At 50.3% G+C, this 18,565-nt stretch overlaps 1 protein-coding gene across 3 annotated transcripts in view; it reads left to right on the plus strand.

Moving 5' to 3' along the window:
• The first annotated feature begins 8,331 nt into the window (after nucleotides 1-8,331).
• The window catches only part of CA9 (carbonic anhydrase 9), a 70,162-nt gene continuing 59,928 nt past the window's right edge, over nucleotides 8,332-18,565 (plus strand). For all 3 annotated transcript variants that reach the window (XM_073343230.2, XM_073343232.2, XM_073343233.2), the window contains exon 1: nucleotides 8,332-8,565. In XM_073343230.2, coding sequence (XP_073199331.1) covers nucleotides 8,463-8,565 — 103 coding nt within the window. In that variant the 5' untranslated portion in view covers nucleotides 8,332-8,462. The remainder of the gene's footprint in view (nucleotides 8,566-18,565) is intronic.

Consider the following 18,565-nt stretch of genomic DNA (forward strand, 5'->3'; position numbering starts at 1 on the left):
TCCAACCCCCTGCTCAAAGCAGGACCAATCCCCAATTTTTTTTTTACACCAGATCCCTAAATGGCCCCCTCAAGGATTGAACTCACAACCCTGTGTTTAGCAGGCCAATGCGCAAACCACTGAGCTATCCACTCTCCCCTTCTCTTACTATGCTTTTTAATTTGGGGTATACATTTAAGTTGAGCCTCTATTATGGTGTCTTTTAAAAGTTTCCATGAAGCTTGCAGGGATTTCACTTTTGGCACTATACCTTTTAATTTTTGTTTCACCAACTTCCTCATTTTTGTATAGTCCCCCTTTCTGAAATTAAATGCTACCATTTGGGGCTGCTGTGGTGTTTTCCCCACCACAAGGATGTTATATTTATATAATTTATTGTGGTAACTATAACCAAGAAGTCCAGCTATATTCACCTCTTGGGCCAGATCCTGTGCTCCACTTAGGACTAAATCAAGAATTGCCTCTCCTCTTGTGGGTTTAAGGACTAGCTGCTCCAAGAAGCAGTCATTTAAGGTGTCAGAAACTTTATCTCTGCATCCTGTCCTGAGGTGACATGTACCCAGTCAATATGGGGATGTGAAATCACCCATTATTATTGAGTTTTTTATTTTAATGGCCTCTAATCTCCCTGAGGATTTCACAGTTACCATCACCATTCTGGTGAGGTGGGCAGTAGTATATCTCTACTGTTATGTTCTTATTATTCAAGCATGGAAGTACTATCCATAGAGAGTCTGTGGTACAGTTTGGCTCATTTAAGATTTTTACTTCATTTGATTCTACGCTTTTTTTCACATATAATGCCACTCCCCCATCAGCATGACCTGTTATGTCCTTCCGATATATTTAGTACACTATTACTACTGTGTCCCATTGATTATCCTCATTCCAGCAGGAGAAAAAAACTTGTGTAGTGATAATCAGGGGCTCGTTCACCTGCACATCTACCAATGTGATACATGCCATTGTGTGCCAGCAATGCCCCTCTGCCATGTACATTGGCCAAACCGGACAGTCTCTAAACAAAAGAATAAATGGACACAAATCGGACTTCGAGAATTATAACATTCAAAAACCAGTTGGAGAACACTTCAACCTCCCTGGACACTCAATTACAGACCTAAAAGTGGCAATTTTTCAACAAAAATACTTGAAAAACAGACTCCAGCGAGAAACCAGAATTAATTTGCAAACTGGACACCGTCAAATTAGGCTTGAATAAAGAGGAGGAGTGGATGGGTCATTACACAAACTAAAAACTATTTCCCCATGCTAATTTTCCCCCTACTGTTACTCACACCTTCTTGTGAACTGTTTGAAATGGGCCATCCTGATTATCACTACAAAAGTTTTTTTTTCCTGCTGATAATAGTCCACCTTAATTGATTTGTCTCATTAGAGTTGGTATGGCAACCCCCATCTTTTCATGTTCTCTGTATATATATATATATATCTTCCTACTGTAGTTTCCACTCCATGCATCTGATGAAGTGGGTTTTAGCCCACAAAAGCTTGTGCCCAAATAAATTCGTTAGTCTCTAAGGTGCCACAAGTACTCCTCATTCTTTTTTCATTTGACTGTTTCTCATCAGATCCTATGTGTATTTTATCTTCCATCCTCTCCTCCTTACTAGGACATAGAGAATCTCCATTAATAGATCCTCCCCTAAGGGATGTCTCTGTCCAAATTATGTGCTCCTCTGCACCTGTCGGCTTTCCTCCAGTCTTTAGTTTAAAAACTGCTCTACGACCTTTTTAATGTTAAGTGCCAGCAGCAATCTGGTTCCATTTTGGTTTAGGAGGAGCCCATCCTTCCTGTATAGGCTTCCCGTTTCCCAAAACATTCCCTAGTTCCTAATAAATCTAAACCCCTACTCCCTACACCATTTTCTCATCCATGCATTGAGACTCTGCAGTTCTGCCTGTCTAACTGGCCCTGTGCGTGGAACTGGAAGCATTTCAGAGAATGCTACCATGGAGGTCCTGGACATCAATCTTTTACCTAGCAGAGGATGTAGGATGCCATGCTCATCTACCTGGCATGGGAGGTCTCCTGTGATGAAGCCAGGCCCTGGGGAGTGGCTGAAGGCATGTCTCACTGTATCCCAGCTGAGGAGCTGGAAGGAGGAGCTGATGGACATTCTGAGTGACACTCAGTTCAACCCAGAGCTCCAGGGGGTACCCAGGCTAGGCACGTGGACACAGAGAGATTCCATCAGCAAGTCCAGAGGTGCCTGTATTGGCCTGGCTGGTGCATGGGCCAAGCCCTACTATTAGGGTGACCAGATGTCCCGATTTTATAGTCCCGATATTTGGGGCTTTTTCTTATATAGGCTCCTCTTACCCGCTACCCCCATCGTGATTTTTCACTCTTGCTGTCTGGTCACCCTACCTGCTATAGCTACAAAAGAACCTGACTTGCCTGGAGACAAGGGGATTAGGGATAATCTGTGCTCACTACCAGCTCTGGAAAGAAGCAGCAGGTACACTCTGGTGAAGGACATCAAGGAGCTTGGACGCTCTCCAGGGGCTTTGCTGAGCAGTTTGTGGCCAGGCCTGGGCTGCTGCACTCAGTAGCCTGAGCAGGCCTGGAATTTCCAGCTGAGGTTGTTCTGGGAGGAATGTGCTTCTCCCTCCCTCCATTCACAGCCAGTGCAACTGTCACCTTTCCTCAGCGCTGGCAGCTGCTCCTCGGGGTACCGCTGGCACAATCCAGCGATGAGCAGTCCTCCCCTGGTTCCAACCCCCTCTTGGTGGCAAATGACTGAGTTCAGCCCAGTAACATGGCTGCAGAATGGGGCCAGTCACCTGAGGGACACACTGAACCTGCCAAGTATGTGACCTATTTAGCAGGAGCCCTTGGCACAGTGAGCCAGGCTGAAGAAGCAGTCCCAGCACAGGGGTGCCCAAAGGCAGAAAGAGTCCTTTGCATTAAGGACAGGCATAGCAGCAGGGCAAGCTGGCTCGGGCCTGTATGTTAAACTGCAGAGGCGGTAGCAGGGCCCATGTGAGCACTGCTTGCAGGAGATGGGAGGTACTCTGCATGCTCTTTGAGCAACCACTCCCTATGGGTTGAAGGGTGCGACTGCCACAAGCAGAGTTTAGCAGACTAGCATCCTGGTGGAGGAACTTGTGATTATGGCATAGAACTGGGACGCTGGAGACCTGAAGTCTATTTCCAGCTCTGCCACTGACCCCTCTGTGACCTTGGGCAAGTCCCTTCTGAGATCTCTGCCTGTTTCCCCATCTGTACAGTGGGGCTAGTAATATGCCTTGCCTCCCAAGCATGTGAAGCTAACTCCATTCATGTCTGGGGAACTGGGGAACAGCTCCAAGGCTCTGTTGCAAATGTGAGTGCATGGCCTTTGAGGTTAGCTAGGGCATGCATGGCTTTTAAGACTTGACTGGACCACTGTGATTATCTAGGCTGACCTCCTGCATAACACAAGTCATCGAACTTCCCTGTATTAAAACCTGTGACAAGGCCAAGAGCTGTGCTGGAGTTTGAGCATATTTTTTAGGAAAACATCCCATCTTGATTTAAAAATCTCCAGTGATGGAGGATCCACCACATTCCTTGATAAATTGTTCCAATAGTTAATTACTATCACTGTTAAAAATTTGCACCTTATTTCTAGTCTGAATTAATCTACCTTTAACTTCCCGCTGTTGTGTCAAGTTATACCTTTGTCTGCTAATGTCCATGTAGGTAGTTATATGTTATGATCATCACCCACCCCTTCATCTCTTTGAGAAGTTAAATAGATTGAGCTCCTTAAGAATTTCACTACATGGCATGTGTCAAGGCTGATTCCTCACTCTGGCACTTCGAGGGCAGAAGATGGGGGCCCGCAAGGATTCTAAAAATTAACACTGGCCGCTCCAGGCTTGAATTAAACTCCCAAGGTTAAAGCTTCTCTCTGACCTTGGATTGGTAGATGCTGCCACCACCCAAGTGCAGGTTTCAGAGTAACAGCCGTGTTAGTCTGTATTCGCAAAAAGAAAAGGAGTACTTGTGGCACCTTAGAGACTAACCAATTTATTTGAGCATAAGCTTTCGTGAGCTACAGCTCACTTCATCAGATGCATACTGTGGAAAGTGTAGAAGATCTTTTTATATACACACAAAGCATGAAAAATACCTCCTCCCACCCCACTCTCCTGCTGCTAATAGCTTATCTAAAGTGATCACTCTCCTTACAATGTGTATGATAATCAAGTTGGGCCATTTCCAGCACAAATCCAGGTTTTCTCACCCCCCCCACACACACATACACAAACCCACCTGCACATCCACCAATGTGATATATGCCATCATGTGCCAGCAATGCCCCTCTGCTATGTACATTGGTCAAACTGGACAGTCTCTACGTAAAAGAATAAATGGACACAAATCAGATGTCAAGAATTATAACATTCATAAACCAGTCAGAGAACACTTCAATGTCTCTGGTCCCGCGATTACAGACATGAAAGTTGCTATATTACAATAAAAAAACTTCAAATCCAGACTCCAGCGAGAAACTGTTGAATTGGAATTCATTTGCAAATTGGATACAATTAACTTAGGCTTGAATAGAGACTGGGAGTGGCTAAGTCATTATGCAAGGTAACCTATTTCCCCTTGTTTTTTCCTATCCCCCCCCCCCCCCTCAGACATTATAGTTAAACCCTGGATTTGTGCTGGAAATGGCCCACCTTCATTATCATACACATTGTAAGGAGAGTGATCACTTTAGATAAGCTATTAGCAGCAGGAGAGTGGGGTGGGAGGGGGTATTTTTTCATGCTTTGTGTGTATATAAAAAGATCTTCTACACTTTCCATAGTATGCATCCGATGAAGTGAGCTGTAGCTCACGAAAGCTTACACCCAAGTGCAGAATCCCTTTGAGAGCCCAGGAAGGCACACTTGGGAATTCCTTCCTGTGGGGCACCCTCAAGCCCTTTCACCTGCACCCCCAGGGAAGAGCTGAGAAAGAAAAGAAAAAAAGAAATCATCTGTTTCCACCAGCTAATTAAAAAAAACAAAAAACCACATACACAAACCTCATAAGACACAGAACTTCAATCCTGTTCTTAAAGAAAGGTAAATTTTATTAATAAATAAATAAAAATACATCTGAAAACTCAGGCTATTGCTAGATTTTAAGAGAGAAAATACAAGGATTAAGCACCAAAAATAGCTTTCTTGAGGTCCAACTTAAAGGTTACAAGCAAAACAAAAGCACCTGGAGTTAGCACAGAGGAGTCCACAAGCCATAAAGAAATAAGAAATAAACCTGATCATGTCTTTCTAGACATTTCCTGATCCACTTACATATCTGGGGTTTCAAATGAGTAGTTTCTTGGTTTGATCTGATCATTTTTCATACCTGGCCCAAGCTTTTTAATGCTTAGTTGCTGTCCTGGCCCTCTCCCCGGGAGAACAACCACAGACAGACAAAGGGGAAGTTTTTCTCAATTTTAAAATGTTCTAGCCTTCCCATTGGCTCTTTTGGTCAGGTGCCCACTCCTGTCCTTTTACCCAGGGCCGGCTCCAGTGTTTTTGCTGCCCCAAGTGGCAAAAAAACCAACAATTTGCCGCCGAACATGGAGGCGGAGTCCTGCCTGCCGAACACAGAGGCGGAGTGATGGTGCGGCCGCCGAATTGCTGCCAGCGACCGAAGAAGAGTCATGTCCCTGCCGCCAAATTCCCGCTGCCGCAGAGGGCGGATTGCTGTCCCAGAGCCCAACGTCCTGCCGCCCCTTTACATTGCCCACCTCAAGCACCTGCTTGGTTCGCTGGTGCCTGGAGCCGACCCTGCTTTTACCTATGCATAGCAGTGAGACTCTTTAATCTTTTACAGGTAAAGCAAGTAGAGAACAGCTACTAAGAGGGATTTTATAGCTAACTGGCTGGCTGGGTGTCCATAAAAAGGAGTTTACTCCCCACCCCCTTCATTTATCACAGCATGTTTTCCCATGAGTCAGTCATTCTCATGGCTCTTCTCTCAACAGTCTTTCCAATGTATCCACATCCTTCTTGAAGTGTGGACACCAGAATTGGACACAGGATTCCAGCAGTGTTCAAACGAGTGCCAAATACAGATGTGATATAACCTCTCTACTCCTACTCACTATTCCCCTCTCTATACATCCAGAGGTCACATTCGCCTTTTTGGTCACCCTGGGAGCTCATGATCTGCTGATTACCCCCAGAACACCCAACTCTTTTTCAGAGTCACTGCTTCCCCGGATGAAGTCCCCCTGCCTGTAAGTATGTCCCACGTTCTTTGTTCCTATATGTATGCCCTTGCATTTGGATGTATTTAAATGCATATTGTTGCCTGTGTCCCATTTGCTAAGTGATCAAGATCCCTCTGTATTATCAGTGACCTGTCTTCTTCATTATTTACCACTTCCCTAATCTTTGTCACCTTTATCAGTAAACATTATCAGTAAAAATTTTGTTTTTTTCCAAGTCATTGATAAAAATGTTTAATGGTGTAAGGCCAAGAACTGATCCTTGCAGGACTCCATTAGAAACACACCCACTCTGACGATGACTCCCCATTTATAAGTACATTCTGAGACCTACGGTGTAATCAGTCTGTAATCCATTAGATGTTTGCCATGTTAAATTTATATCACTGTAGTTTATTAATCAATATGTCCTGCAGTGCCCAGTCAAATACCTCACAGATGTCTAAATATTACTATGAGCTTTGTTAGCCAAACTTGTGATCTCATCAAAAAACGGTATGTTACTTTGATGAGACCTGTTCTCAAACGTAGCTGTTGATTGGCATTAATTATATTACATTGTTTTAGTTAGTTATTAATCAAGTCTTAAATCAACCATTCCATGATTTTGCTCGGGATCAGTGTCAGGATGACAGGTTAAAGTAACCTGGGTCATCCCATTTACCTTTTTAAATGTTGACACAAGAGCTTTCTTCCACTCCTCTGGAACTTTCCCAGTGTTCCAAGACTTATTAAAAATCAACATTAATGGTCAGTGAGTTCCTCAGCCAGATCCTTTAATACTCTTGGATGCAAGTTATCTGGACCTGCTGATGTAGAAATGTCTAACAGTAGTAGATGCTGTTTGACATCCTCCTCGGTTGCTATTGGAATGGAATGTATTTCATCAACATATAATAGGATATGAACACATCATCTGTTTATTTCCCAAATACAGAGCTGAAATGTTTACCAAACACTTCTGCCTTTTCTGTATTATTATTGACAGGTCTACCATGCCCATCTAGCTATAGACTATGATCACTGTTAGGATTCTCTCTGTATACTTAAACTCCTTTGTATTGTCCTTAACTCTGCTGAGCAGTGGAATGAGGGCAATATCTGCCTCAGGCCTCACTCTCCTGTCAAAGGGCGTCCCCTTGGGGCGTGGGCTCCTGAGCCCTCTGTGTCACAGGAAGGGTGGGGGGTGTAGTTATAAGTGGATGGGTCACAAATGCTCTGTTTATGGGGCTCATGGAGGAATCTATCCTCAGATCCCATTGCTGTGAGAAGGGCGCTCTGCTTCTAGGGCTCACTGAGGGGTCAGTTCTCAGGTCCCATTGCCAGGGGAGGGGAGGTGTGTTTATGGGGCTTACAGGGGGAGGGGGCCAGGCCACAGCCCCCGTTGCTATGGGAGAGGAGTTGTGGTTATGGGGCTCACAGAGGAGTTGGACCCAGGCCCATTGCTATAGGAGGTTATGTTGTTATGGGCTCATGGAACAGTTGGTTCCACACCCCATTACTATGAGAGAGGAGCTGTGGTTATGGGGCTCACTAAGGGTTTTTTTCCAGGACCCATAGCTATGGGAGAGGAGCTGTGGTTGTGGGGCTCATGGAGGGTTCAGTCCCAGGCCCCATTGTTATGAGAGAGGAGCTGTGGTTATGGGGTTCACAGAGGGGTCAGTCCCAGGCCCCATTGGTATGGGAGGGGAGCTGTGGTTATTGGGCTCATGGAGGGGTCAGTCCCAGGCCCCACTGGTATTGGAGGGGAGCTGTGGTTATGGGGATAATGGAGGGTCGGTCCCAGGCCCCGTTGCTATGGGAGAAGAGCTGTGGCTGTGTTTGAGCTGCATTGCTGGTAGGTTGTCTGAAAAGGAAACCCTGTTCAAGCTCCGGGAGCGTCCCTTGGCTCTAGTCCATGTTAAGGCTCAGTGTATGCACACCCTGGTCCCAGCCCAGACCCCCCAGCTGGCAATGACATTGAACTTCAGGCAAGCTCCCAATGCAGCATGTATTTCACCCTTCACCTGCCCCGCAGACTTTGCCTGCAGTCTCTATAAAAGGTAAAGGCTGGTGACTCACTGCCCCCTCCCGCTCCTGCCCTCTCTCTCTCTCCCTCTCACGTAGACACAGTTCAGCTCCAGCCGCCCAGCACAGCTTGCTGCGGCTCTGGCAGCCAGAGGCAGGCTCTGCAGTGGAGAAGTGGGGCCGTCCCACTGAACTGGTACTTGTTAGAGGATGAGCTGCACCAGGCTGGGTCTCTCTCTCCTGCTGCTGGCTGCCCTGGGCTGGACTGAGGACGAGCATGGCTCAGAGCACGCTTCTCACCCCAAAAAGAAAGGTGAGTAGATCCCAGACTCCGTCTCTGGTTCCCTTGGCCACACACAGCTCTCTGGTGTCTGGCTGCTCACTCTAGGGAGAGATGGGGCGCAGGGTATATGGTGATGGTTCTGCTCCCCACAGGGCTGGCTGGTGTCTCCCTGCTGGTTCTCTAACACATCCCAAGAGGGCTGACTGAAGCATGTCCTGTTTGTGTCATGGGGCAATTGTCTGCCAGGAGAGCAGTGTCACTGTTGCCTGTCCTCAGGCATGGATCAGCCTTTCAGCCGCAGGACCTCTTGCCCTGCACTTGTTCTAAGGCAGCTCCCCATGAGCCATTCATCATCTTACTCATCTTGGCCAAGGAGAGCCCTGCTGGAGGAATGCTCCTGCACAGACAGTGCGTCAGTTCCTGCCCACAGTCCCCCAGCCCAAATCCTAGACCCGCTTCCTGTCTCTCAGCATCTGCTGGACCAGCGCACGCAGCCAGGGCACCCGTCACAGCAGCAGCTAAACCCCGGGGACTCCCACCAAAAGTTCAGTCAGTGGGGATGGAATTTCTCCCAGCTTCACCTTGACACCCACAAATGGCACCACAATGCAGGGAAGGTTGCCAGCTGTATTGACCCTGGAGAACCCAGCAGACCTGCAAACTGGAATAGCCTGGTCAGGTGTAACCACAGCAACATCTCCCCACCAGGCATTCTGCCAATTAAACAAGCATTGTGTACACAGCCGTACCGACCCTCCACCCCCTTTGGCTGAGACCCCATGACCCCCACCATGTATAGATCCTGTGCCCCCTTTCACTCACCCACCATGTATAGATTCTGTACCCCCTTTCCCTCACCTTAGTCCCCTCCTTATGTGCACAGACTTATAGGACTTAAAGCCACAAGGGACCATGATAGTCGTACAGGCTGACATCCTGCCTAGCACATGGTCCCATTCTTCCCACCATGTACACACCCCTCATCTCTCCTGCTCACCTCGCCCGCTCTCTGCATACAGCTCCTGAGCCATCTCCTGCAGCCCCCCCTTTCTCCTCGCTGGGCCCCACACCCCTTTCCACACATTAATTCCTTTTTCCATCAGTTCAAAGGGATTAATGTCAACTTGGCAGTTGCAGCTCTAACACTCAGGGGAAAGCGATGGCATGTGACTGGTATGGTCAGCAACTCAGACGGCGGCCTGGCACAGCTGCCTGGGCAGTGAGGCTGTCAAGATTTATGGCACAGCCACATGGGCAATAAGGTGCTGGGGGGAGGAGAGGCATATGGGGATGGACCTGAAACAGCTGCATGGATATTCCAATGCTGAGCTGGTTTATGGTGCTTTTCCTCTGTAGCGTTGGTCTGTTGGCTGTGAGCTTGCTCAGATACACTGCTCCAATAGGGGCCATTTCACACTCACGTCTATGGCCCCTTAGTGCAGCGCTGGGCTATCACAGAACCTGCCTGAATCCCCTGAGAAATCGATGAGGCGCCTGGGGAGCAGGAGAGAAAAGTGCAGTGATGTTTTTTTCCAAACAGCATCAGTCATGCTCTGTTCTGCTGGAGGAATAAATTCAGCCACATCTCAGTGCAAGGCCTGGAGGCTGTGATACAGCGGAAGGGCTGTGGTCATGTCTCAGTGATAGAGGCTCTTAGGGACTGTCACACACTTCAGTTCAGTAAGACTTGATTATCATGACTGACTAGACAAGTGCTGCAAAGTGCAAGGAAGAAACAGTCCACCGCAGTCTCTGTCGGAGGTGGGGATACGATTCGCTCAGGTCAGTGCTTCATGTCTTTGGGGTTTGATCCCCTGGGTCCATTTGTTGTTCCTGCCCATCCCTGCCCCAGGGCAGGTGGTTCCATAGAGTGGGGCTGTTTCTTTCCATCTCCAGGGTCCAGCAGTTCTTTACTCTGGTAAGATATTGCTTAGGATTCCTGATAGTTGGAGTCTAATTTCCGTTTGTTCCTTTGCTGTGAGACATTGGACTAGAAAGTTTCTCTTTCTCTCTCTTCTCTAAAAAGAAAAGGAGGACTTGTGGCACCTTAGAGACTAACCAATTTATTTGAGCATAAGCTTTTGTGAGCTACAGCTCATTCAATGAAGTGAGCTGTAGCTCACGAAAGCTTATGCTCAAATAAATTGGTTAGTCTCTAAGGTGCCACAAGTCCTCCTTTTCTTTTTGTGAATACAGACTAACACGGCTGCTGCTCTGAAATCTCTCTTCTCTGTCCACTGGCTGGACAGTCACTGCTCTGTGAGTTTGGCATATGCTTTGTGCCAGCTGGACCTCACCCCTGGTTTATGGTCACTGAGTCTGTATTTGGTGAGGGCTTGTCTGTTTCTGCACATGTGGCTGCAGTGATGTCTGTATCACAGTGTGATTGTTCTGTGCAGGGATCTGGGGCTGTTTTGGATTTGTTCTCCCTCGCTGCCCAGTGTATGTTTGCGTTCTAGGTGCTGGGCTTGGGCCTGGCATGTTTTCTGGCTGTGGGTAAGGGTCTTTGCTCTATCGGTCAGGTGCTGAGAGGGCTGGTGCTGAGCCCAGGGAGTGGGGATGCAGAGGTGTCTGTGCTGCAGGGGGCACGGGGGGGTACTATAGCTGGGGGGTGCTGTCACGTTTCCAGGCTGGAAGTTCCCGGGGGGGGTCAATACAAGAGTGAGGCTGCAGTTGTGTTGTCCATGTACAGGGGTTTCCTGGGAGCTCAGAGCGTGCGGCAGCTCTAGACGGCTGAGAGCCAGGCGGGCACTGAGAACACAGCAGTGAGTGCAGTTGGAGAGCCTAGACAGACTGAGCCATGGGCACAGAGTAGTGAGTCCTGGGCAGGATGCCGCAGGGTGCTGTGCAGTCAGGCTCTAGTACTCCTTACATTGTCTTTGTCGCTGTCTCACTCCAGTATGACCCCCCCACATCTCTTCATCATCCTCCCCTCATCACCCCCTGTCACCCCCACCTCATCTCAGCCCCCTGCTGACCCTCCATTACACCCCCCTTACTCCCAACTGGCCTCCAGCACCAAGCCCACACCCAGCTCTGTGGCTGGACTAGGCTGCAGCCCCAGGGTCTCTGCATCCTGCCTCTTGTCTCCTAGCACATGCTGCTGGTTGGAAGTGCTGCTTGCATCAGGGCTGGGGTGACTCAGGGGAAGCTGTGGCATGTGGTTTAGTTTTATAGGGTTGTGCTAGCACTCGAGGGATCTGCACAGGCGGCGTCCCGGGGAGCGATTACTCTCCACAGGTTGCATCATTTCCTCCTACAGTGCCAGGAGATGCACTGAATCGGTGTGGTTTGTGGACGGGATGGTGGGAAGAACCCTGCCCACTGGTGTCAGAGGGGCAGGTCTGGGGCTCTGGGTACAGTGTGTGGTCAGCGCCAGGGGGAGCTTCAGGCTGAGTGCTTGTAAATCTGCTGCTAAGATCTTGGGGGCAGGATGTGTGTCTGTGCAGAGACCCCACCCTACCTGGGACCACAGGGTGTCTGCTGAGGTCCCCCATCTCAGCGCTTGCTCCATGGGGCAGGAAAGGGCTGAGCTGGGCTGGAATTTGCTGTGGCAAAGGAGCAAGCACTGCCAGGTGCCCTGCCTGTCTCTGGGAGGGGGCTTGGCTCAGGGCTCTGTGTTACACAGTGTAGCAATCTTGCGGGAGGAAGGGGTGCCCTCCTCAAAAGGGTCCTGTCTGAGGTATGGCTTGGGAGAGTCAGCTCTGACCTGCCTCCCTGGAGCCTCTGCCAACTGGTCTGAGAGTTTAGTGCTGGAGTGCGAGGAATGCCCTGCAGAATGGATGGGCCCCAGGCAGCAGGGTGGGAAGCTGCAGAGCAGGACCCCTGGCTGTGGGGAGAGGGGATGGCTGTACCCACAGCTGAGCAGTGGTTATTGTAGCAGACTGTGCTGGCAGCATGAGCTCTGCCAGGGTTCTTCTCTGCCCCCCCCCCCACACACACACACAGTGCGGGCTCCTCAGCTGGGCTTACGCTGTGTCTGGCCAGAGGCCCCCGTGCAGCTCCCCAGCCCTCGGGGCCCTTCCTGCCAATCCCTCGCCTCTCAGGCATGCAGCCACCTGGCCTATGCCTGGCACAGAGACCTTGGCCCTAATAAAATGGGCAGGGTTGTTATCAAGAGCGATAGGGAGAAATAGCATTTCCCTGGGGGAAGGAGAAGGAGAGTGAGATTCCATCTGGGGCCTTGACCCCTCCCACCCTGGAGAGGCTCCCCACGAAGTCTGTCCCGGGACAGTGTTCACCTCCCTCTGTTACCCACTCTCCTTATCATAGAATATCAGGGTTGGAAGGGACCCCAGAAGGTCATCTAGTCCAACCCCCTGCTCAAAGCAGGACCAATTCCCAGTTAAATCATCCCAGCCAGGGCTTTGTCAAGCCTGACCTTAAAAACCTCTAAGGAAGGAGATTCTACCACCTCCCTAGGTAACGCATTCCAGTGTTTCACCACCCTCTTAGTGAAAAAGTTTTTCCTAATATCCAATCTAAACCTCCCCCACTGCAACTTGAGACCATTACTCCTCGTTCTGTCATCAGCTACCACTGAGAACAGTCTAGAGCCATCCTCTTTGGAACCCCCTTTCAGGTAGTTGAAAGCTGCTATCAAATCCCCCCTCATTCTTCTCTTCTGCAGGCTAAACAATCCCAGCTCCCTCAGCCTCTCCTCATAACTCATGTGTTCCAGTCCCCTAATAATTTTTGTTGCCCTTCGCTGGACTCTCTCCAATTTATCCACATCCTTCTTGAAGTGTGGGGCCCAAAACTGGACACAGTACTCCAGATGAGGCCTCACCAATGTCGAATAGAGGGGAACGATCACGTCCCTCGATCTGCTCGCTATGCCCCTACTTATCCTTCTCATCCTGCACCTCCCCTAGTCCCTCCAGCCCCATGTCAGTCCCACTGCAGCTATCCTAGTCCATTCCCCTCCCCATTCCAATCTCCCTGCCCAGGCCTGTCTCTGTCCATTCCCAGCTCCATTTCTGGTCACCTTCCATCCCAGTCTTGTCTTGGTGCCCTCTCCCATTTCCCTGCTGGTGCAATCTCCCTCATGCTCACACCTGCAGGAGCAGGGGGCTCCGTGGCTGTCTGGGGATGGGAAAGGTACCTTGGGGCTTGCCAGCCCTCTGCCACCTTCCTCCAGAGAAGCACAGAGGCCGCTGTAGGGAATTGGCTCAATTCCCAGGCACCAGGACCTGTGCCCTCCACCACCCAGGAACACAAGGAATGTTCCCTGCAGCAGCATGAGCTGCCAGCTGCGGATTAGAGACTGTCACAAAGGTTTGCACTAAAGCAAGATTTCTAAACATGGCTGAGGTTATTGCGCAGTCAGAGCTCAGTCTGGGAAGGAGCGAGGCTTGCGTGGGTGGTGCCCAGGGTGTGCACCGGAGAGCCATGCCTATGGGCTGTGCCTGCATGGGAGGGCAGGGGATCCTGGAGAAGCTGAATCTGAGCTATGTGAAGGTGGAGGGGCCAGTGAGCAGTGGAGAAGCAGCACCAGATATGGGGGATATGCAGGGAGGGGCCAAGGAACATCAGATGAATAGTGTCTATGGGGCATGTGCCAGGACAGAGAGGTGGAGGGCAGCATGCCCACAAGGAGGAGGAGGGTGGGAATCTGGGAGGTCAGAGCTCCTCATTTTTGGGGAGCGACTGTCCAGGAATGTGTCCTGGCCTCAGGGCCAGGCACCGTCAGGGTGGGATTTGGGGATCCCTAGCATTGTCTGTCACTAATGGAGGGGATACGGGGATCCCCTCAGTTACTGGGTGAGAGGTCTCTGGGTGGAGCTGAGGTCTGGGGGGGGTCTTGTGCCAGGGTAACCCAGGTTCAAGTGCTGTGCCTCAGAGCAGGGTGCAAATGGAGTAGAGGGGGACGGGGCTCTGTGAGGGTGGGAGGGCAACAGAGCAGGTACGAGCCAGTCACTGACCCGAGGACGCATGCACCACACCAGCCACCAAGGCCTGGTTTCCGGCACAAACAGGCTGGCTGTTTGCCAGGAGCTCCTGGGAACTGGGGGCTTCAGCTGTTCCATGGTCAGCAGCTTCTTTTCTGCACAGGACTGATTCTAACCCACAGCCTTTGCAGCACCTCCCCTGGCAGCAAACTGGCTCTGCTTGCACTCTCTTCCTTGCTGGAGCAGTGTGGACATGCAAAGCTGCCTGCCTTTAATGGCAGCTCCTGCCCTAACTTAGCAGTAAGGAAGGAACAGACAGGGCACTCTCTCAGGCACCGCCATGATGAGCATCCTCAAAATGCCAGATAGAGAGAGAGAGATTTCTGGTGGCACTTGGGTGTGTGCAGTGACGAGGAGAAAGTGGCTGAAATTAACACAGAGGAACTTTAGGCTGAATCTCAGGCTGCCAGAGGAGGGTCTCCCTGGGCAGGGCCCTGTCATCTGCAGCATTTCTTGCGGGGCTTGACAGAAGCCTAGAGAATGTGCAGGTGGCTGGAGTCTGCCTTGGCTCTGGGGATGGGCTGGAACAGAGTGACAGGCTGTCTTGTTTCTGTGATTCTTTGAGCCCAGTGGCAGCTCAACATGCCTTGTGTGCAGCTCTCTCTGCTGAGTTCCCTGGCTGGGATTCTCACCACAGCAAAAGCTTGGCCCTGCCAGTTACCCTGTGAATGTGGTGACCTAACCTGTGGGTGGCCAGTTGAACATTCGCTCAAGGCTTTTGAAGTTATAACCACTGAAGCCTCACTCTTCCTGAGAGATAGGTAATGGATAGTCAGTGATCAGGTCACCCACCACTGAAATGTGTCCTCCTCTGTGTGGTACGTGGCAGCTATTCAACAGTGAATAGCAATGCCACTCAGCCATTTCTGACTGGAAGAAAACTGCACCCGACTGCAAGTACAGGGGGAATTTAGGTGGCAGGCCATAATTACCTGCACAGGAATTGGGCCAGGGCCCCAGTGTTACCATCCCTTGTGCAAAGTGCTGGGGGATTGTTAAAGCCCACAAGTGGTCAGGACCTTGGTATTACAGCCTCTCCAGCAGTGCCTCTTTGCCCCACAGTGGGGCATTGGGTCAATGTGGAGGCAGAGGGAGGAGCCCCAGTCACCCGTGCCATGATGGGCAGTACCTAGGTGTTCCATTGAGGTGCCTCATGCAGGTGCTGATCAGGCCCAGCTCTGCATAGGCTTGTGAGAGCTGATGGGATCACAGCACAAGGTGGCCTGGCCAGAGGCTGTGGGAGTTGCCAGATGATGGTCTCCAAGTGAAACCAATTCTGCTGGTCTGAAGGGACAGGGTGGTAGAGCTCAGGGAAATGCTTATTGCCAGCTAGGAAACATTTTGCTTTGTGGGGGCTGAACAGTAAAGTGTGTTCTGCCTGAATCTCTTTGGCTAAGAATAATTCCTAGGTGCACCTGGAGAACAGCCTGTCGGGCAGAGTCCATCCACCCCCCGCCCAGCACAATGGGGTGTCTGTGTGAAGCCCTTTAGGGACAGCAACCTGTGCTGGGGAGCGTTGGCCTGGCAGGAGCTGGGCAATGGAAATTCCTAGGCTCTCTGCCCGGGCTCCCCCTAGTTCGGGGTGGGGGGGGCAAACTTTTTGACCTGGGGGCCACATTGGGGTTCTGAAACTGTATGGCGGGCCGGATAGGGAAGGCTGTGCCTCCCCAAACAGCCTGGCCCCCGCCCCCTCCCACTTCCCACTCCCTGACTGCCCCCCTCAGAACCCCTGACCCATCCAACACCCCTTGCTCCTTGTCTCCTAACCGCCCCCCCGGACCCTGCCCCCTATCCAACCCCCCCACTCCCTGTCCCCTGACTGACCCCTGCCCCTTATTCAACCCCCCTGATCCCTGCCCCCTTACCATGCCGCTCAGAGCACCGGGACTGGCAGCCACGCTGCCCAGCAGAGCCAGCCACACTGCCGCGCAGTCTAGAGCACCGGGGCAGGCCGGCGGCTCTCGCAGCCCCGCTGCCCAGCAGGAGCTCGCAGCCCTGCCACCCAGAGCGCTGGCAGCATGGTGAGCTGAGGCTGTGGGGGAGGAGGGACAGCATGGGAGGAGATTGTGGGGCAAAGCTGAGTGAGTGTGTGTGGAATAAGAAAAGGAGTACTTGTGGCACCTTAGAGACTAACCAATTTATTTGAGCATGAGCTTTCGTGAGCTACAGCTCACTTCATCAGATGTTTACCGTGGAAACTGCAGCAGACTTTATATACACACAGAAATCATGAAACAATACCTCCTCCCACCCCACTGTCCTGCTGGTAATAGCTTATCTAAAGTGATCAACAGGTGGGACATTTCCAGCACAAATCCAGGTTTTCTCACCCTCCACCCCCCCACACAAATTCACTCTCCTGCTGGTGCTAGCCCATCCAAAGTGACAACTCTTTACATAATCAAGTCGGGCTATTTCCTGCATAGATCAAGGTTTTCTCACATCCCCCCCACCCCCATACACACACAAACTCACTCTCCTGCTGGTAATAGCTCATCTAAACTGACCATTCTCCAGGTTTAAATCCAAGTTAAACCAGAACATCTGGGGGGGGGGGGTAGGAAAAAACAAGAGGAAACAGGCTACCTTGCATAATGACTTAGCCACTCCCAGTCTCTATTTAAGCCTAAATTAATAGTATCCAATTTGCAAATGAATTCCAATTCAGCAGTTTCTCGCTGGAGTCTGGATTTGAAGTTTTTTTGTTTTAAGATAGCGACCTTCATGTCTGTGATTGCGTGACCAGAGAGATTGAAGTGTTCTCCGACTGGTTTATGAATGTTATAATTCTTGACATCTGATTTGTGTCCATTTATTCTTTTACGTAGAGACTGTCCAGTTTGACCAATGTACATGGCAGAGGGGCATTGCTGGCACATGATGGCATAGATCACATTGGTGGATGTGCAGGTGAACGAGCCTCTGATAGTGTGGCTGATGTTATTAGGCCCTGTGATGGTGTCCCCTGAATAGATATGTGGGCACAATTGGCAACGGGCTTTGTTGCAAGGATAAGTTCCTGGGTTAGTGGTTCTGTTGTGTGGTATGTGGTTGTTGGTGAGTATTTGCTTCAGGTTGCGGGGCTGTCTGTAGGCAAGGACTGGCCTGTCTCCCAAGACTTGTGAGAGTGTTGGGTCATCCTTTAGGATAGGTTGTAGATCCTTAATAATGCGTTGGAGGGGTTTTAGTTGGGGGCTGAAGGTGACGGCTAGTGGCGTTCTGTTATTTTCTTTGTTAGGCCTGTCCTGTAGTAGGTAACTTCTGGGAACTCTTCTGGCTCTATCAATCTGTTTCTTTACTTCTGCAGGTGGGTATTGTAGTTGTAAGAAAGCTTGACAGAGATCTTGTAGGTGTTTGTCTCTGTCTGAGGGGTTGGAGCAAATGCGGTTGTATCGCAGAGCTTGGCTGTAGACGATGGATCGTGTGGTGTGGTCAGGGTGAAAGCTGGAGGCATGCAGGTAGGAATAGCGGTCAGTAGGTTTACGGTATAGGGTGGTGTTTATGTGGCCATTGTTTATTAGCACTGTAGTGTCCAGGAAGTGGATCTCTTGTGTGGACTGGACCAGGCTGAGGTTGGTGGTGGGATGGAAATTGTTGAAATCATGGTGGAATTCCTCAAGGGCTTCTTTTCCATGGGTCCAGATGATGAAGATGTCATCAATATAGCGCAAGTAGAGTAGGGGCTTTAGGGGACGAGAGCTGAGGAAGCGTTGTTCTAAATCAGCCATAAAAATGTTGGCATACTGTGGGGCCATGCGGGTACCCATAGCAGTGCCGCTGATCTGAAGGTATACATTGTCCCCAAATGTGAAATAGTTATGGGTAAGGACAAAGTCACAAAGTTCAGCCACCAGGTTAGCCGTGACATTATCGGGGATAGTGTTCTTGACGGCTTGTAGTCCATCTTTGTGTGGAATGTTGGTGTAGAGGGCTTCTACATCCATAGTAGCCAGGATGGTGTTATCAGGAAGATCACCGATGGATTGAAGTTTCCTCAGGAAGTCAGTGGTGTCTCGAAGGTAGCTGGGAGTGCTGGTAGCGTAGGGCCTGAGGAGGGAGTCTACATAGCCAGACAATCC

This window comes from Lepidochelys kempii, chromosome 5 (assembly GCF_965140285.1).
Source record: "Lepidochelys kempii isolate rLepKem1 chromosome 5, rLepKem1.hap1, whole genome shotgun sequence".
Taxonomy (NCBI): Eukaryota; Metazoa; Chordata; order Testudines; family Cheloniidae; genus Lepidochelys; species Lepidochelys kempii.